The sequence below is a fragment of the Dermacentor albipictus genome, chromosome 10, assembly GCF_038994185.2.
Source record: "Dermacentor albipictus isolate Rhodes 1998 colony chromosome 10, USDA_Dalb.pri_finalv2, whole genome shotgun sequence".
NCBI lineage: Eukaryota > Metazoa > Arthropoda > Arachnida > Ixodida > Ixodidae > Dermacentor > Dermacentor albipictus.
In genome coordinates, this window is record NC_091830.1 from 28814552 (window position 1) to 28836045 (window position 21494).

General features: G+C 47.1%; 2 protein-coding genes across 12 annotated transcripts in view; one reads left to right on the forward strand and one right to left on the reverse strand.

Annotated features, from left to right (window-relative positions):
• The window catches only part of LOC139050899 (neprilysin-1-like), a 284773-nt gene that overhangs the window by 191112 nt on the left and 72167 nt on the right, over window positions 1-21494 (forward strand). The gene's annotated exons all lie outside the window — the stretch shown is intronic.
• LOC139050384 (serine proteinase stubble-like) overlaps window positions 1-21494 on the reverse strand; it is a 32923-nt gene that overhangs the window by 8204 nt on the left and 3225 nt on the right. Inside the window, exons 2-4 of the mRNA XM_070526644.1 lie at window positions 17251-17336; window positions 16525-16558; window positions 13634-13707 (exon numbers count right to left, since the gene is read on the reverse strand). Of these exons, the coding sequence (XP_070382745.1) occupies window positions 13634-13707; window positions 16525-16558; window positions 17251-17301 (159 nt within the window). The 5' untranslated portion in view covers window positions 17302-17336. The remainder of the gene's footprint in view (window positions 1-13633; window positions 13708-16524; window positions 16559-17250; window positions 17337-21494) is intronic.

A 21494-nucleotide genomic window follows, 5' to 3' on the forward strand; every position in this document is an offset into this window, starting at 1 on the left:
AGCAAATCACTGCATGCGGCGGCGCCAAGATCCCTGATGACGTTGCGATCATTATAAGCCGCTATCGTTCTTTAGCGCCTTATCGATCCGCATCGAACCATTATGAACCGTGACCAAGTGTGGTCAGGCGGTGGCTTCGTACAGCACCGCCACGCGGGGCGCACCTTGAAAGCTATATGCGATGCCGACGAAGAGTACCGACTGCTGATAGCTTCGTGCGCTGTGTTCTCGCCTCTTATACTTAGCGTTGAAGAGAGACGCGCGGGCGCGTATCTTGAAAGCGATCAGCGAAAGTGGCAGACTCGGGCCTGTGCTGGGAGTTCCGCGAGTGCTTTTTTAGAGCGCAGCTCTTTGGCGTCCGTTCCTGGGTTTCGCGTCGTCGTCGGCGTTGTCGTCGGCCTCGTAACCAGCTCCGCCCCCATTTCATCCCCCCAGCGCTAGCAGCGACCGACTGATACCGCTGGATGCCGCTGACGCCGCTAGAGAGTCAAGATAACGTGACTGCATAGAACACCGTCGCCGCCATGCAGAAAGAGGAGGAAAGGGTCCCCCCCCCTGTTCTTGTGTAGCGGATAGGGTGCTCTTCAGTTGCCGACGCGCCGATTATTTCACGTAGGCCCCGGCACGTCGACGAATACGTGACCACCTTCCCACGGCTAGACCTGGTTCTTAGCGCTGCGGAAGCGAGGGTATCATATTGTTTGTGTCGGCATCGGCGGCGTTGTCCCTGAAACCAACTCCGCAGCTGGGGTTGACTCACTATCGGCGTCAGCGGCATCAGTCAGTCGCTGCTATCTCTTCCCTCCTCCCTTTATCGTGTTGTCCGCTTGCTGCGCGCGCTTCTGCCCCCATCGTTTGCCGCTGGGTGTACACGCCGCCCCCCTCCCCCCTCTTCCTGCGAGTCTCCGGTTGTCAAAGCGCCGGCTCGAACTTAATTCCTTTCTTCGCTCCTCCTCCAATGCAACCCCTGTGCGGTGGCAATCAGAGAGCCAGATCGGTGGCGGCGGATCTGTATATGTGCACCGCCCGAGCCGAAATTGCCGCTGCCGTTCGCCACTGCGAAATTATCTGCCAGTTCTTTCTGAGCCATGAGCGAGACGACCGATGGAAGTCCTCCGTCTGCTGCTGCTGCTGCTGCTCCCCCACTACTAACACCGATGTTAGTAGTGGGGGACTTTAATGTTGACATGAAGACAAACAGCAATTTCCTAACACTTATGCGGGAGAACATCCCGTTCCTCTCGCTCGTAACGCGTCCCACGGCTGTGACAACCTCGCGAGGCACTTGTATAGATCTCGTCTTTGAGAATCAAGCATTGGTGTACCAAGTCGAACATATATCAGTCTATTTCTCCGACCACAAAGCTTCCTTCATGACTGTCAAGAACTGTTAGTGGAGTCTTTGTTAAAGGAATACGTGTGAAAAATAAAAAAAAATTCTGTGATAGCGCATACATGTGTTGCTCGATTTCTTTGCCTCAATCTATCGAAAAGGTGAAACAGCTTATTTGCTGCGCTCAAATTTCGCATTAGGAAGTAACGTAATCGTCGGTAATTTTTTTCTCACCGCTTCGCTGGCCTTGAAGAGAAACGCCACACTAGCTTAATTTCGCTTGCTGCTGCGGGTATTATCTCAAATGCGGTCGCCTTACAGGACGGCCGGACGAACGAACGGACGTCATTCGCTGAGAAATGCTTACACGCTTCATAAACAAGCGGCTCTTTAAAGTTCAACTGCAATAAAATTTCACTTTGACAACGTTTTTTACGAATGATATATATCGTGTGGTCTATTCTTGAAGGGAACTCTCTCACTACACTAAAAGCACCCGCTGTAGCTTTGAAAATACAATATACATGCCTGAAGTGTAGAAAGGTGGTTTTTAATAGATGAAGCGCAAATAGTGACGGCACACAGGAAGGAACAAAGACAGGACAAAGCGCCTTGTCGAGTCTTTGTTCCTTCCTGTGTGCCATCACTATTGGCACTTCATACATTGAAAGCTATGCACCAACTAGCCCCAAAAGGTGTTTTACTAGGAAGATGGCAGTGCCACCAAGCACAAGCCATCTGCTGAAAAGTATGTAAGTGTATGTGTTATGGTTTCTTCATAAATCAGACACCATATCACTTTAATGGCGTTCACATGGTAAAAAAAACTATAATCGCTACGAGATTCGCGATAAACAGTCTTTTTCTCCAGGGAGAGAGAGAAATAAACTATATTTAAAGAGCGGGCGATGATGTTCGTCCTCAGGTGGGCGGCGTCCTCAGTACAGGACGCCGTGGTCACCCGCTGCCCGTCGCGCTGAGCTCAGATTAATTACGGTCAAGTGTCCTCACCATACGCAGCCTTAAAAATGACATAATTTACCTAAGTGTTTAAATGATCATCATCAACCCCAGAGTTTAAATCATCCCTTCGACATTAGTTTGACATTAAGTTCAGACACATTTTTTTATATTAGGTTGTAAAATGTGTTCACTAATAATTGTATTGCTATGTTTAAAATTTTCTTGTGCTGCTTATTACGTACAAGAGTACCATCTATGGTTTTGAAGCATTATTGTGTGGTTTGAGCTTGTTCTTTAGTTGTCTTCCTTAATGCCTGTTATACTGCTTTTAATGTATTAATTCCTTGCGTGTCTTGTTGAGGGAACCGGTGCAATATTTGATTCTGTCATCCTCTCCTATACAATATACTACCTCTGTTTCCCATCCTCGCAAGGAATAAGCTATATATAGTTCAAAATTCCCGAAAGTCAGGTAATCTTGCTAGAGAAGGAAATTTCGCACGTGATGTACACTTATGCGTTCTCTTTAACACTTGGCAGCTCTGTAAACTGCTTCCAAACTGCAACCAACTACAATGAACCTAACCCAGTATCCCATTCGAAAAAATTTGCACTTGATGGCCTTTATTTGGGGACCTCGCAGTGGTCATCTTGATCATCATACTTAGCATATTTTTATGTCCACTGCCAAGATGGTCTCTCCCAGCGATCTACAATTGCCCATATCTTGGGTTAGCCGATTCCAAGACTTGCCTGCAAATTTTTGTCATTTCATCACATCACCTAATTTTACGGCGTCTTCGACTGCACTGCCCTTCCCTTTGCACCAGTTCTCTAACTCCTATAGACCGCCATTTATCTGCCCTACGTATTGCACGGCCTGACCAGGTTGCCTTTTTCCCTCTTAAAGTCAACTAGAATGTCGGCTACCCCCGTTCGCTTTCTAAATCCACACCGCTATCTTCCTGTCTCTTAACGTTACGGCTTACATTTTTGTTGCGATATCAATTATTAGACACTCCAGGCGCATTTTTGTCATCGCCGTCGGCGTCGCCGTGATGTTCCCCATAAGGCCTAAGAGCGATAAAATGGTTGCCGTGCGCCATATGATGTGTGTGCGTGCGAAAGCGCGCGAGGGTGAGTGCGACCGAGTAAACGCGGCTGAATCTCGCGTGCGCGAGCGAGGAAGGCGGAGCGGAAGTGCGCCCTCTTCTATCGCGCGCTCGCCGCAGGGTTGAGGCGAAGGAGAGGAGGGGGGCGTCCTTCTCCGGCTGCTGCTTACGGCACGGTCATGCGGGCGGCTTATCTTGAAAGCGATCCGCGACGGTTGCCGAGCGCGCAGCGTGGGTCGCTTCGTATGCGCTGTGCTTTCGACGTTTCGTTCGCGTTCAAGCGAGAGATGTGCGAAGGTCAATTCGCTCGCTGCTACTGCCGCAATTCCTCACTCGAGCGTTTTGACAGCGCGTTCTCGCGGTCATCGAGCGAGATGTGTTCATGTTTACCTGTGCGCGGGCGACAATGTGCTTGCTATTTTAATTAGTAAGTGAATGTTTAGAAGCGTATACGGCCGATGAAACTACTGTTTTTACTTCGTATAGCTTTCTACTAATTTGCTATTGCGATCGGTGCTTTGTGCCTTTCAGGCGAAACTGCCACTTTTATCGCTGCAGCGCTGGTTGCGTGGTCATACTTTTCTTCTAAAGCTTCTTTGTTAACCTCCAAGTTTCTGCCTCATATGTTAGTACTGTTAGAATGCAGTGATTGCACCCTTCTCTTTTAACCGATACCGGCAAGCTACCGGTCATTCTATCCTAATACCTGCCATATGCGCTTCAACACATTTTTATTCTTCTGCAAATTCTCTTATGATGAGGGTTCCCGGTGAGTAATTGACATGGACAAACGTACTCCTGCACATTCCAGAGGCTGACTCGTAATTATGAATGGTTCTTCTTTTGTCGGGCTATTGAGGAGGAGGAGGAAGTAAACTTTATTGCCCTAGAAAGAGTAATTCAGCGGTCGGGCTGGATGTCTTCATCTTCTAATGGTTGATGCCGATCTCTGGCCTGCATGGTTGGCGCCCCTATTCCAGGGCCCCACCGAGCGTGGCTGCTCGTCGGGCATGATCCACCAGCCTCCGTTGGAGGCTAGGGTCGCCGCTGGAGAGCACGCTCTCCCACTACTCCGCACTCGGATTTTCTATTTTGTAGAATGCCTTATTCGTATTGCACTCCCATGTGATGTGATGAAGTGTGGGTATTGCGCTACTCCTCGGGCATGTGTCCCTGTATTGACCTGGGAACATTTTGTGTAGTTTATGTAAATTTGGAAAAGTTCCTATCTGCAGCTTTCGCCAGTAAACTGCCTGTTCTTGAGTGAGTGTATTGTGAGGCGGGGGATATCTGATCCTCGTCCCTCTATGGTAATTTAGTATGTCAGAGTACGTTGGGATCACTGTCATGAAGTCCTCAGGATCTCTGTTTAGGCCCGCTCGGGCTATCCCAATCATTGCAATGTTGAAAGGGATCGGTGAGATCACGGATTGAACGATCGCCACTTACAGCGCATACATAGACGGAGGACAAAAAAGGACGACGTGGACAAGCGCTTGTCCACGTCGTCCAGCGCTTCGTGTACAGTGTCTATGTATGCGCTGTAAGTGGCGATTTATACCATGGAATACCAACTAGCCCGTAGTCAAACCTTGCTTCAGTATATTGAACGGTGCCTTCGCCCTCTGCATATTATTCTTTTACCCTACTCCCATACTTCCTTCGTTAACTTTCTCAATGATTTGTTACAATTCCTCCCTACTGATGATGAAGAGGACAATTTAATCTGCAAATCCTAGATTGCTGAGATAACTTCCTTTCTCATTGACTTTTATTTCTCCCTGTCTAATAGCTTGAATACTTATTCTAAACATGGAGTGAATAGCATTGCCTAAAATGCATCTCTTGCCTTACCCTCTTCTTCGCCGGTATTTTTCCACCTTTCATGTGGATAATGAGGGCAGCTGACGAGAGTATAGATATTTGCTCATATATTCACGTATGCTTCATGCACTCTTTGACTAAGGAATGCATCCATGACTGCTGGTACGTCTACTGAACAATATAATTTTTGTAATATAAGAAAACCATTAACAGAGGTTTCTTCTACTCACTAGATTTCTCCATAACTTCATTGGTGGCGTGAATCTGATCCATTGCAGTATACACTTTCTTGAAACCAGCCTGTTCTCAGGCTTGATTGAAGGCCAGTGTTAGCCTGCTTCTATGGGAAATTACCTTGATGAATATTCTGTGTAATATTGAAAAGAAAATTGGGCCAATATTTCTTCATTCGTTGGATGTTTCTTTTCTTCTGGACTAGTGTGATGTTGGTGTTTATATAACTGCCTCGTACACTTGAAGTCATAAGATATTACGTATATTGGGTCGCACGCTTTTCAAGTGCATCACCTCCATCTTTGATTGAATAGAGTGTTATTGCAGCTTCTCCTGCAGCTTTCTTCCCGGGTCATGTCTTCCAAAACCCTTATGAGGTCATCGATAGTTGCGCATGAAGATTGGTCATCCTTATCGTCACTGGTTCCAATCAAGGTTGCCTGGCTCTTCTGCGTAGTGGTAAGCTAAGTATAAAAGTGCTCTTAGTTGTCGGTAAGTCCATAAAAACTCGTCTACTCAGGGCAACAACAGCAACAACAACATGACGGCGCCCCCTATGAGAGCCTCAGTAAGTGAATCGGGAGCCCGTACACGCGCCTGTACAGCTCGTGCTCAGGCACTAACCAAAGAAGAAGACAACATACTCGAAGAAACAGACAGAGCTTTCGGTACAATGTCCATGCGCCCCGCTATATCCGCCGTAGCTCCCACGTCATCGGGCAGGAACGTCCCAGTCGACGCGGTCCCACCGGTGCGCCAGGAGAAGATAAACAACAGCGTCTCCTCAGACCAGACGTCCACATCTACGACGCCGAGGCTACTCGCTGTCGCTGCGCCGGGCAGGGAAGACCTCGTCGTCCTTGTCAACACCTCTGCAATGCCCGCGCCCATCAATCCGCAGCCCAGTCCAGAACTCGAGTCGGCGGCGTCACCGGCAAGCCGTTTCCTCGACCGCTACGAGGAGACGCCCCAGGACGAACGCCTCTGCACGCAGCTGTGGGTACTGTGTGCCGCCATCACGTTTCCGCTGATTCTGTCATCCTGGCTGCTCCTCGTACCTTTCGTTATGGGGAAAGCGATCGGAGCGTCGGGCAGGCCGGTCGTGCTGGTCACCCCGCTTAATCTGCAGGCGACAACCGTGCTCTCCTCGCAAGGAATACCGCCTACGTGCCTTCGTCCTGTCGTCCCACCCACGCAGCCCTTATCATACACGGTCGGCCCCTATCCGAGAGGCAAGGCGGCGGCCGGTCACAGGCGGAGGCCCATATTTTGCTTCTTCGACAACGCCAAAGTCACCGAGGTTGGCACTAGTCGAGCGCCCGCGCAGTGGTTTAACTACATGTTCGAAACGCTGCCGTTTGCTCTCTGCCCAAACGTCGTGTACTCGTCCGTGGGCATCACCGACGGTCACCTCACGAGCCGTCTGCCACGCTTCGATCAGGAGCACGGCCTACACCAGCTGAGGAACATAACGGAAACCCAGGGCTTCCCGGACACCGGGATCCTGCTGGGGCTCGGCGGTTACCCAGAGGACGCCCCGCACTTCTCGAGGCTTGGCCGGGACGCCGCCGTTATGGAGCTTCTCATGAGGAACGTGGTCGACGGCATGCGAAACTACCGCCTCAACGGGGTCACCGTGCACTGGGTGGCGGCCATCGCGGGCTGCGGTGGGTCCGACGACATGCTGGTGCTGGCGAAGCTACTGCGGCGCCTGCGCGAAGCATACAACCGCCACAGCATGTCTCAGCTCACTGTCTCCGTCATTCTGGAGGTAGGAGTCGGCAACGAGAATCTGGTGGACAGCGTCGCCGACGCGGTGGACTACTTCTTCATCGGCACAAACGTCCTTCGCTACGCGGGGCAAGGTCCCTACCCTGACGTCTGCACTACATTCACTTACGACGCGCACCAGGCGATCGCTAACTACTCGAGGGTTGCGAAGCGCGTGAGGCTGGACCAGCTCTGCCTCACGGAGGAGCTGGCCCCGTGGTCGATACCTGGTTTTGAGGAAACGCGTGGTGCTTGGTTTGAAACGACTGGCTACGATCTTCGTAGGGCGCCGTTCTACACCGCCTGCCACGACAGAGGTTTCTGCAGAAAGGACACCCCCGGGGCCTCGTGCATCGCGCACCTGACGTACGCGGGGCCAGCGAGCTCGAGAGGCCGAGCCGCGACGCTGTTCGTGGTGCCGAGCGTCGACACCCTCAAACTGCGCGTCAACTTCTCCTGGATCCCCAGTTCTACAGGGCGGCCCACTTCCGTGCACGCTTGCGTGCTCGTGCGGGACTTGCATCTCGACAATTACGCAAACCAGTGCGGGCAACCGTACGCGCAGTACCTGCTCATGGAACACTTTTATAGCGGCACACTCGGTCGGACGTTCTTGGGCGGGTCTATACTAGACGCGGCCCCTTCGTGTCGAGCGCCACAGTTTGGCTGAGCGCGCCAAACAGAGGTCTACGACGGGCGCGTTGTTGTTATTTTTTATTTCGGACAGCATGCGTATACGACAGGCAATTTTTTTTTTCTTACGCCATCACTGCTTTGCAGATGTGTACTCGTGCTAATTTTGAAATAGCTCTCCGTCGAGGTTCTGGAAGACAACTTGCGACCATTTTCGCGTGCATTCTCAGTGTGACCCATGAGCGCCTGAACCAACATGTGGCTTGTAGGGTGACTTGTCTGTCTTCCTGCCTTTATAAGAAATAACTATTGTTTCTTTATCCATATATCTACCCCGAGAAAGTCAGCTTTAGCGGAGCGTCATTTGTTTTTACGACGGATCGTTTAGAAAAACTCCAACTCGAGCAAACTGTCAACTGTAAGAAGCGTCGCGAAATTTCACGGCTGTCAAAATAGCACACTCTCGAATGGTAATGCGTATTGTGTGCCGGGATTATTCTTCGAAAGAAGTATGCTCTCAATGTTACCCGTGTTCTCTACAGATGCGCCCCGAGAGTTTCACATGATCACGTAACTTCAACGTTCCTATTCATGCCTTTGCATTGAAGTTCTCTGCCCTGCCCCAAATATCGCAGAAAAGAACCGTTTTGTTCTACTCCACGGGTATCGCTTTCTGAAAGGATGCCGTTGTGCGCTATATAAGGGATCATCAGATATTGAGACAAAGCAGGTGTTCATGTTGGATGCAGAAGAGCTCCGCATAATGAATTTGCGACGTAGGACAAGCAACTGCTATTGTAAAACAAGTATCAACACCTTTTTTTTTTCTAGTGGTACGCGCGATGTTCCACAAAGTTCAATTCAAAGGTCCCAACCACGATCCCTGGCCAATCGCGGCTGCTCCATCACAAAAATTTCCCTACGGCAGCAGCTTAAAAGCTCCAGTCTGTATTGTCCCTGCCCGTACCACAGGATGGCCGTAGCCGTCGAGTCACCTTTCTGATCACGATGTTAACCTTTGAGACAGTGGCAACTGCTTGCTCAGAAGGACTGGCCAAAAGAAAGGTAACATTCTTAACGAGGCTGGGCGTCCTCCTCGTAAGGTAGAGCCCTTAGTAGCTCGCGCCACTCCGCGTGGCTGCTAGATCAGCCATCGCTGGTCAGCGCAACCTCACAGGAAGAAGGGGAGGCTGAAGAATTATGGGGAAGCTCCGCGGGTGTGAGTATTGCCAGGTGCAGGCGCATACTGTGGTCTTTGCTCCACAATAGGGAAAGTATGAGGGGTATTTTGTGAGTTTTAATAAGTGAAAGGTAAAGGCACAGGGTAATGAATTTGTAGTTGTCACGCGACGGCAACTTCTCCGTTAAGGCAATGGTGTGTGTTTCGGGGGGGAGGAGGGGGTTAGGCTTAAGCGTCTACTGCACCTCTTAACTCATCTACTACGACAGCAGCATTCTCCCATAACCAGGGCCACTACTTAATAGTCGCTTGCGTGTTTTTCCTCGAATAGCTTGGCTCACACACTTCGGGGAACTGGACAACAACCTGGCAGTTATAAGGCGGTTTGTTACAAAAGAGAGCACCGCGTCTCTATAACAAACCGCCCTAGTAGTCAAGTCCGTGTAGGTAGTTGTCATGTGATGGAACCACAATACCTAGCCACGGTTCTCAGTTGACATACCGTAGAAAATCGCAAAAGCTATCAAATGTGGGTCTCAACGAAACGAAGCAAGAATTAGTCACAGCGCAGGTTACGTTAATCACAGGGGTGTAATTAGCCCCGATAGAATAAAAAGTTGACCGCATTGCACCACAGACAGCACTGTAACCAGGATGGGTTCACCTAGTAATAGTTAGAGAGAAAATAAAAATAAACTCGACTCCACAGGTGACACACACCACGACTTACTGAACCAGACTTACGAGAACTTAAATGAACGCGGTATCTCTTAACACTTTGTTTCCGTAATTATTCCCTGATGTGAACTGTAAACTATGTGATGGTAGAGGAGCCACCCTAGCGCATATACACTGGAATTGCGAAATGGTTTAGAGGAGAATTGCTGTGCCCGTGGGTGAACTAGGGCCGTTGTGGAGAGCGACACTAACTAGCTCAGGTCTCCAGGACCAAGTTTGGGCCATCCAGCAAGCCCTGGAGGCTATCGACAGACAGGGTCTCTCTGCTGCTCCCTGCGCGGCCCAGACACAGACCATCAGTTTTAGATGTCACACATACACAAAATAAGACAACTTCGACGTACATGCACGTATAGAAAAAGAAAAAAAACCGCGATTGAGAAAGTCTACTTAGACAAAACAAATTGTGAGCCTGGAAAGAAATACGCCCAACTAATGAAACGAGAAACAAAATGTAAATGTTGCAATTATACCATGCACGCATGCAACATTCCATCGTCTCTATTACCACAATATCTCAATAAATGCATATACCATGTACGACGACCTTGTCTTTACTCGTGTCAGCATTGGTTAACACGCCTTCATTTCTTCCTTTTTGACTTTACCGCCACGTTAGTTGAAAGCTTGCAACTGGAGGAGGTTTTTTGATCAAGAGTATACAATAGACGTCGACTTGTAGAGGGCGTCTAGCCTGCTACTTTTCACTGGGTTAAGGAGAAGCGAGACAAAGCGGAAAAGAGAAAGGTAGATGGCAGGTGACATTAGCCGCAGTAAAATGAAATATATACACATCTTACCTAATACTGCGTTATATGCTAGCTGGGTTAGCAGTATTGTTCAGTTGCTTTTTCCTGGAGGCCATCGTGAGGCCAAATCCATGGTCCTGAGCGTCGCCCTCACCGTCTTACGCAACCACCGCTGCACTATAATAATAATATATGGGGTTTTACGTGCCAAAACCACTTTCTGATTATGAGGCACGCCGTAGTGGGGGACTCCGGAAATTGTGACCACCTGGGGTTCTTTAACGTGCACCTAAATCTAAGTACACGGGTGTTTTCGCATTTCGCCCCCATCGAAACGCGGCCGCCGTGGCCGGGATTCGATCCCGCGACTTCGTGCTCAGCAGCCTAACACCATAGCCACTGAGCAACCGCGGCGGGTCACCGCTGCACTATAGGTATCGAGCTCGTGTTTCTTGGCTGCATGCGCGCTTGTGAGCGACAGACTTCCTTACCATTACGCTGAGGAGTCACTTTGTGACTCGCGAGGGTGTTCTGGGCCCCAGCTTAGAACCATGGAGGAAGTGGAGAAAATACTATAAAAGGGAGCATGACGTAAGGCAGGTTAGCCAAGGCGAGACAACTTCCGCTCATGCCGGTCCCTCCGTAATTTTTTTTCCATGAGCGTGTTGACACTTGCGATTGGACATCGTTGCTGGACCCTTCAACGAGAAATTTATTTCTTGGTAGCTATTCGTCGTCATCGGTGATGGCTACCCCCTCTCTCTTCTGCTCCGTTCTCTACATCCTTGGTGACTAAAGATTGCTGTTTGGCTCCCACACGGTGAGGGCTTACCTATTTATTTTGAAGATGGATCAAGGGGCCCTCTTAGAGGGCATTTATTAAGAGGAAACTTTAGCTTGGGTGCTCCTATCTAAATACATGTAAAAGGAGAATTTGTTTTTCTCGGCAACCGCTGCTCCAAATTTGGAGAGCTTTGTTACATTTAAAAGAAAAAACCTGAGATCTAGTGACAGTTGGCTTCGAATCTTTTTTTAGGTCGTAACTTTTTCATTAAAAATTGCCAAAAATCAAACATTTTCGAAAAACAACACTATCAAGTTTACAACTCTGTAACTGAGCAACAAAAAAATAATATCTCAATTCTGTGAATTGCATCTAATATTACGTCTAAAGCGGGCAAAATTGATGTTACACATGAATCTCGAAATATTTTGTAATATGAAAATACTGCTTCGGCAGAACCTTTGTAAACTACGTAACAAATTCACACAAGATATAAAATAACGTATTCAATTATTTCGTATTTAATGAACTAATGGATGCTGTTTACAGAACCGCGATATCTGCTTCTGATGCAGAGGTATCAATTTGTAAACTTCGTGCTTCTATTTGTTTCAAACTTCCAAATTGTTGAAATTTTTTTTAACAAAGGTTACGACCTAAATCTAAATTACGCTTCCAACAGCCACTATAATTTAACTTTCACTCTCAAATTAGACAAATTTCATTAAAATCGGCCCAGGGGTTACCTCAGAAAAACTGCTTTTTGCGTTTTACATGTATTCCAATAGGCCGTGTCGGAGTTGGGCCTGAGCTAAGGCTTCCCCTGAAGAGTAGCATTGCAAAAGTTATAGAAGTAACAAAAGAAAGCATAAAATGAACATTGATATCTATAAGCGGAAATTGAACACGTAGAAGCAAACTAGAAGCAAAAGCGGCAGAAAACTCAACATTAATACTATGTATCAGGGCCAGGCAACCAAAGAAAAAGAACGTAGGAAACAGTTCTATAAAAAATAATACCAAAGTTCTGCACATAAATAGTTACACTATTTTCATTATAAAAGAAATATATCATGGAGTAACTGATGGTATGCGTGTTGAGTCACTGCCGGATTATTTCTAGGCGAGTCTCTGCAAATATGCTTTCGGTTAAAGTTATTCCACAGACGAATGGAACGATTCATTTAACTCATCAGCGCTTCCATGGAAGTGCTGATTAGTTAAATGAATCGGTACTGACGGGGAGACGCGGGGGAACCTTGGCTGATTGTGTACTGTTTACCCTATTCTGAGCGACATCTAACACGGTATTCAGGTAACTTCCATTTCCAGGAGCCTTCCCTTACATTTTTATCTGAAGGCTTTAAAATTGCCTTGTTGGCCTCCTTCTCATGTGGGCCCACTTAGCTGGCCCATCGGTCGAAGAGCCCTGAAGCACTTGTCTTGCTCCTATGTTTCACTTCTGTACGGTCTCAGTATTTTTTACTCTTCCTCCGTGGATGACACGCAGGCTTTGAGAATGGTGGCGTCCGTATACACGTTTCGGAGGCGACATCAGGGGATACTGAGCTGGGACACAAGGACAGGGCTCTACGCAATGCAACGAAGAAATTGTCGAGAAGGTCACCGTGTCCATTGTGAGAGCCTTCTGCCGCCCTATGAAACGATTTCAGGTTCCTATAGGGGTCGCTGAAGTCTTCGTGCTACATTTTTTAAGCACGTTTACTGCACTGCATGTGCGAAGGAAGCGCTTTATTGCTCCTATGCACTAATTTCACCGCAGTTGAATCCGTTCTCTTTGTATCGACGATGAAGAATTTATGACTGTGCAGGCGTCAGCAAGGTACTGTCGTTTACACAGTACTCGCCGCCAAACGCTCAGGGACTGCGGCATACTGATGAGCATGAGCTCATGGGTTCGAATTCATACTACCACGGCCACACATTGATCACAGCTGTACGTGAAAATTTACACCATCTAGCATTGTACATTTGCCCTAGCACATGCTTCTACATCAGAAGCTGTCTGCGTACTTATCAGCGTGGGTAGCGAAGGTCAACGCCAGCATGGGTTGCGAAAGTGAATACCAGCAGTTACAAATTGGCAACAGTTCGACGTGCATGATATCACGGGGAGCACCGAGTAAATAAACAAATAAGTGAAACTGCCGAGTTATCGAAGTGGCAAATACGCTCAGTGTCACAGTAACATTACCTTTGTTTCAACTAATTCCTGAACAGTCCTCTATATTTTTTTTTATCAACACCGCATGTTTTCATTTCACACATGAAGGTTAAAAGTTGTCATCTTACCATCCACGGGAACTGGTCTTCTTGAGCTGCCTTGCCGTTCACGATTCTTTTTGAAGGCTCTGACAATCCGCATTCTTTGCACAACGAAAGCAGGACAATGTCTCAGTAATAGTAAAGGAAAAGAACATGCAAGCAGAAATGACTGAATGTGCACTATCACACACACTTTCCTAAATTAGCGTTGCCTTAGCAATGCGCACGTTGTATTCGCTACATGGCCTACAACAACAATGGCATTTGCGTGAAGGGTACGGTCACTTTCAGTGGCCTGCGGATCTGTGCCGTTCTTAAAGATCGTGCTTATGATACTGTGTGCCCAATTGAGCACACCTGGATTGCACATCAGGGGCAAATCACCGATGAAAATAAAGATACTTAAAATATCTTATATACATGTTGAAGCACTTTTGAGTGCACCTTTTCTATGAGTTTGAATAATTTTGTTTGAGCGCCTAAATAAAACGACTTGATAGACGGCTGGGTTCTACTTCACTTTCGATGGACAGAGTTAAATGGCACCTGAAGAACTTATTTTACGAGCACATTCAGATCGCTGCCTTACACGCACCGTTGCTATGAGTTTGAATAATGCTGTTTGTAGCGCCTAAATGAAACGACTTGGTAGACGGCTGGGTTCTACTTTATTTTCAATGGACATGTTAATTGGCACCTGAAGAACTTATGACTTGAGCACATTCAGATCGCTGCCTTTCCCGCCATAGTCCTTATAGGTATGGTGATATGCTTGTCAACACGCGGTATACGATTCTAGTCTACGCCAACTGCATTTCGACGGCCAGCGGAATGCAAACACGACTGATGACTTACGGCCAGGCGCAAATAAAAAAAATCACTGCTCAACCACTCTGTGCAGGTGGTTAACCAGCGAAACCGAAAAGTGCGGCCCCGGTGTTTATCACTTTATTAATCCAAACAGTTCATTAAACGATGGCTTGGTAGGCTGCCGGATCATCGGTACGCAGTTGCTGCTTGCGCTCGCCTATACCAGCGTGTTCTCGTGCGAGAGCTGCCGCACCGGCACGGCCTCGACGAGCTCGCTCCCGATTCTGCTCTCACCGTTGCTGATCGAAGGCTGCCTGCTCCTCAAGAGTACGTACGACGCGTGGCCTACCCATTTCAGAGTTGCAGAGAAACTGCTGCGGCTGCGCGCTCGGCTGTGACGGAGAGCAGCGACGTCACTACTGGCGCAGCCAATCACGCGCTTTTGTTTTCCTGTTTCGCACATTTTTCGCACAACAGTTTTCGGCGTACAATCGACGGTCGGACGGACGGACGAATTGGCTAGCCATATACAGCTTCGCAGTAAAAATTCACGCAGGAAATCCTCTGGGAGTTGTCTAAGTATGCGTAAGCATTGTGCAACATGCTCTTCTCCACACAGGCCGGTGTCATTACCATATTATAAAAAGTGATCCGACTGGTAGTGGCGACGTGAACTGCTGCGGACGGCTGTGCAAGGTGAATTGCTGACGTAAACAAACTACTGCGGTCGGCGGCACCAGGTGCACTGATGACGTTCCTATTATTATTCATTTATTTATTTACTTGCAAATGGCCGTCGAGAACGCATTTTGTAAGGGGGAAGATATGTTAACACATTTGTAAGGAATTAGGAAGCAAAAAGCACCTGTACAATGAATGGAATATTCCCGTAACGCAGCAGTATGGAACATTAATAGGCTATTACCAAATACAATATCAAGAGCAATAACATTAAGAACAGTAAACGCAATAACATGATACCATTGTAAACGTTTTACCTGCATAAGGAAATAAATACAGTAAAAATAATATCACTGATCTTGTTTTATTTGTTTGTAGATAAATGCAGGAAAGAAGAGAGAAGATGGCAAGACGTGTTAGACACTAGAAACGGCATGTTGATTGTTTAGGAGATTGTAAAATGCACAGTGTTTCAATTGGCGAGCGATGTTGTATGGAAGAGCGTTCCATAAACGGACCGCACGGGGCAAAGCTGAAAAGTTAAAGGCGTGCGTATTGCCATAAATTTTGCTGTAGCTGAATTGTTTGTTGAGTGTTTGTGACGCAGTTGATGCTTTTTTTAAGGTTTGATCAGGAGAGGCTAACTGAAATCTACGAAATAATACTAGAAGGGAAATGTAACGGCGTGTAGTTTGTGGTTTCAGCGAAAAGTCGACTTCTGTTTGGGTTATACTTGACTGGTTACTACAATTTTTTTTAACAAAACCAATGGCCCTATTTCGGATAGTCTCCAGGAGTTCGATGAGGTATTTTTGATGAGGAGAGCATATAGAAGAGGCGTACTAAATTTGTGACCCTGCAATAGTTATGTAAGCTAGTTTTTGTAGTGGTGCAGCCGTTGTCGCTCTTTAGCAGCTTACCCTTCCGCGCCGAACCATTACCAATAGTGATGAACCGTACTCCGGTGTTGGCTGCGCATGGATTGGCCGCGTGGGCCTTACCTTGAAAGCGAGCGGTCTGCGATGGAGGCAGAGTGCAGCGAATGCTGATAGCTTCGTAAGCGTTGTGTGCCTGGCACTTAGTTCGCGGTGAAGCGAGAGCCAGCACGAAGGTGAATTCACTCACTGCTACGGGCCCTATATAGAAAGCTGTCGTCTTAAATGACGGAGGGACGGACAGACAGACGGTTTTTGAAGTTGGTTAAGCATAGGGATGGCCACATACTTAAAATTTCCAGGCACTCGGAAAATAGCAAGGGTAGCCTATTGCATACAACTCCATTTATGCCTTGGCCCCAGTACACGTTAATTCTGCATAACTGCCTACTGAATTATGGTTTTAACATGCGGTTATGAAATCTTACCGCTCAAAAATTTCATAATTCTTCATTATTGCACTATCACATAAATATCAGAATAACTACTCACCTGGACCATTTATTTGTAATTCCTCCGCAGACATCTGAAAATTGCAGTTGCATGCGGCTATGAGTGTAAGGTGCATTTTGTCATGATAAAAATGGAACAACGAAGGTTTTTTATTTGAATGCAGCAATGTGTGAAGTTGCAATTTCTGTGTTAAACAAATTTGCATTGTGTTCCGTTGCTAGACAACCAGTGCAGCTGGTCACATTCCATGTCATATTGTGTTTCGTATTTCATGAGGGCTCTGTAATTAGTTTTGCATCGCAACATGCTTAATGACGAGCACCGAGTCAATATTAATTTTCAATTTTTTTATATGCAGCTGTTCTCAACATCGAAATTGGCTTATTTTGATTCCTTCGTATATCTGCTGCGGCACATATTTGAATTTGAAAATAAATATGACATCAGTCTACTGGCATATTCGGCTATTTCCGACATTAATCCTAATAATTAGTAAAACAACGGAATATTGTAATAGCTGTGGGAGTACGTGGGCGTCAAACAATCAGGCACCGGAACACGTGCCTCCGCGTTCAGCTTCTTTATATTTTCCATAAAGCAACACAGAAGTATACCTTAGGCCAGCTACTACTAATGAACAATTTGCATGCCAACTTAAATTTTTCAGTTTAGGTATATGGCAGTCATCTGTCACACACCAACTCCTTGCATGACCGCAACATAGTGGTAGCACGATGTGAAGGATATAACAGATGCACAACTCACCAACCGGAAAGTTCCCAGTAGTAGGTTCACTCCAAGGAAGACATGAATCATGGTGCTGTGCGAGTTTTGCTCGCCAGCCTGGACTTCTGCGCATGAGAGCACATTTGAACGTACATCACCATGTTTCGAAGCAATCGTACCATCGTATTCCAAGCATCGTAAGCTTTACGTTCCTTATTAATTCGTGCGGGTTTAATCAGCATTCAGTAAAGATTCGCAAGTACGTAAAAAGAAACTCTAATAACGATGCAGAAATGACGCATTGATTTGAATGGTCTGAGTGGCCTGTTGTCCACGTTAAATGCCACCATCTACTTGCTGGTGGCATTTAGGTTGCTGCACAATGCTGACACCCTAGGTTTCTTCACGGGCAATTTTAATGCCTACTGTGACTAAGGACGTGCATATCTTTCAAACAAGGTCAGAGATGGAAACCAGACTGCAAACTGAAATTCTAGCCTTGAATTTAAGATATATGTGTAAAGAATTCAGTGAAAGCTTAAAAATCATGTGCAATAGTTTCAGATAGCGATTGCACGACAAGTGCATAGTCTGATACAGTTACGTCGAGTGTACTCTGGGAACAAACTCAACCACGGCGATAGAAACCCTTCAAACCTATTAGTGATCGAGTTTCTGGGACCGACATTACACACGTTTGTAGCTGTTGTCGAGTGTAGAGTTGTCGTGCTTCAGATGGTTGTAGCCGGGCATGCTGGGCTGAAGGTTGCTCCACCTTAGTAACTCTGAAGCGAACATGGTCGATTCATAAAGTGCCCAGTGATACAGCGTCGCTGAGCAATGCCGGCGAGAGAGGGAAACACTTCATTTGCAAATGACTGACGAGGGGGTCTTTTCACCAAATGTTAACTAATCTATGCATGAGTGTAAGCGACGACATACATATGGTGCAAAAATACCCGTGCCGGTACTTTTTTCATGAATTTCATGTTCAGTTACATCCTTGTGCAAATCTTCACAAAACCGGGACATGCTTTTAAGCTAAACCCAGTGATGGCGAACTGGTTCTTTTATCTGCAGTTTCTTTGGCAAGCCCAACGCCAGTTTCTACCCCAGGCCCAGAAAACAATACCGCGGCTTTCACTTTGTATGAGGAAGATAGATTTTGTTGATTGAAAAGACAGAAAGGTCGACCTCAGCTAGTGCGCTCTATTCTGCTACTCTGCACTGGGAAGAGGGAAGGGGAGTGAAATTATTGTGATAGACGATCATGATAAGAGAAGTTCTGAATGCTTATCTACATTAGACGGTGGCCCTACTAGTGTGTATACTCTGCAATAGAAACATCGTTCACGGGTTTCCTAGCATCTCAATGTCACTTGTCACGCTTTCCTGATTTTTGCGCCCTTCTATATATTTCTACACAGCGTCGAGTGTGCAGCCAGTGATTAGCCATATCGGCTGGAGTCTCCGCCCCTGTTTTCTTTCTCAAGATGTTTTCTTTCTCAAGAATTACCTAACACATGGTGAATTAGCTAGATTTGTGGATAATACGGATTCGTCGAATTAACCTAAACTTTCAATGCCAGCCTAAGTAAATGCTCTACAGCCATGTCGATGGGCGACTTCACTGTCAGATCACTGATAACGCAATGCAAAACTGATATATATACAGACGCTGCGCGCCTGTTTATTGTTAATGTAAGGGCGCCTTATTCCCCTCCACTGAGTGAAAATTTCTCAAGCTCATCAAGGCTATACCTTTTCTCTGGACGGCAGTGATGCCTTCCACTCGACCGGCAATACGGCTTCGTTGCAGGCGACGAAAAGCTCAACATCGCGACTTCTCCTCCGACGCACTGTTAGCCTCCTCAAATTAATAGGCACAGCGAACAAGGCTAGCCACGTTTTCCGGAGCTTTACGGCTTTCCACCAGTCTTTGCTGTTTAGTTTGGATGACCGAGAATGGCTCTGACATGAAGGCTGGCAAAGGCCATATCTGAGTTCAGCAATCACTGTGCTGTTAAGGAACTACTGTGTCTTTCAGGGATGGCTACCGATGAAGTTTTGCGAGGCTTTTGCGTTGTCGGTTGTATCCGTAACGTGTTTTCCAGAAAGATTAGGGCGTCCGACAAAAAAAAGAAAAGCTCTAATTTTTTTCCACCCTTCGATCTCAGTCCAGATACGGAACGTGTCAACCATTCTCCATGTACGACATGCCGTGATCGTCGTCGGCCCTTCGAGGTGCGCTCAGCCGTCGCCGCCTTCGATTGCTGCTTTATAAGCCGTTCCTTCTTGCTGGCACAATGCAAGCGTCAAGGTTCGAAGCAGACGTGTCACAGGGTCATCGAACGACTCAATATGTCGTTCAAAACCTGTCGCCGTGTGCTCACAGGGATAGCGCCTTGCTGCGGTATAGTGTTGTACGTTGTCCTCGCTATGCCCACGTGACAGAAGCAGAGAGTGAGATAGGGGTCACAGCAGAAGGTCGCTACAACTTGAGTTTGACGCGGCTGTTTTTTTTTCACCACCATTGCTCGTGTAACACCACTGACGTGGCTCATGTAATACTGCTCACGTGGTTATTAATAGCGACGATGATTGCACAAGCTGTGGTGTCGTCAAGAAGAAACAGAACAATACAACATCGATGGAGGGTAAGCAGGAAGTGCAGACTGTAAGTAATGAAAAAAATCTATCGCTGTTTCGCAGCCAATCATCCGATTACATGAGGTGTCTTAGCCAACATCGCTGGGCGATCTTCTGCGCTCCTAATTCCCTTTCTTTCCTCGTGTCGCTGCGAGTTCTTCTGAATACCTCATTATCTCTCGAAGAGATCGTCGTCGAGCGCGTCGTTGAGGCGTGGCAACTTCTTGTCGATTCCTGCGTCCGTGAGGCTTGCGAACGCGATCCGCGGCTATTGTCTGCGTCTATTGTGAGGCTGCGGCGGAGAGAATCGAAGCTTGTTTCAGGTAAGCAGGCTGTCGATCACCATTCTTGCAGAGGGAATGAAATACTCTCGCGGAGACGCGAAGGGTCGAACAAATGAAGGATAAGTAAGGATGAATCGATACAGAACAAAGCTGCCCGCGCAGAAGCAACGCCACAAGTGACTGACACGCTGTGTAAACGAAGAGCTACGTATTTCGTAGAAGTTCTTTGTCGCCCACGAAGAAGCTAATCATCAAAGGGACTGGTGTAATGTGTCCACAGAGGCACTGTCTTTCTTGTCCGGGCGTTGTCTATGTTAAGGAAAATGGTATACGGTTAACATTTAGCGCCTAACGTTATAAACGCGCAGTAGACTACGCAGGGGCTGTATAATTGGCCCCAGCAGGCTAGTGCCTCGTCCGGAAGTCTAATAATGTGTTATTTTAACAGTAAATATGCACCCGAGTACTCTATACCAAACATTCAGAGAGTGTATTGACATACGTGCCGTACTTCTCGGACCATACTCCTTTCATCAATATTTTTGGTTGGTCACGTATCATATATTGCCTTTCAGGACGCATCAGCTCAGAGCTGCAGGCAACAAAGCGTGCGGAGGCTCTGTGATCCGCTGACTCAAACGTCGATAAATAATAAACTTCGCGTAATTGAGATTCCAACATTGCTTTGAACCTGCATGTTTTGCTCACACTTTTGCATGAAATTTGCGTGATTTCGACGAAAGTACGAAGAACTATACAAATTGTGACTTTGCATAGAAACTCAAACTCGAAATCTAGTCAGTCAGCCTTAACGAGACAATCGTGCACTGTGTCAGCGCAATGAGCTGTAGGTTTCTTTCGTTCACACCACGGCGTCATTTTTTTACGACTAGCAAGCCACAACACAAAAAAAGCGTCTTTACGAAGGCTTGAATTTAAGCCGCAGTAGAAAGTCAATCGTGGAAGCTGATTGCTTCAGAATGCGTACGTTGAACAAATGTAACACCCCTTCTCACGACTTGCTCTCAGTGGATATAGGAGGGCTAGCCAGCATAAACTATCTCAGTACACCTGTCGTTCAGCCTCGCAAGGCTCATTATCGAAAGCGGTGGGGCGGCTTGGGGTCGCTGCCTGAGGGAAAGCGCTCGTGAGGTGAAACGTATGTCACCATAAACATTCAAACCTTGTCGCTACTGTGTCGAACGGAGATGGTTTTGCCGGGCTACCTGTGCCGATGAATGAATTACGTTCGAACGGAAATTGAATGCGACTTTGGGCCACTGTTTCCTTCTGCGGTCTAAAAAAATCGCATATTTTGTCATCACGAGCGTGGCTGTCGTTCTCTTTTTG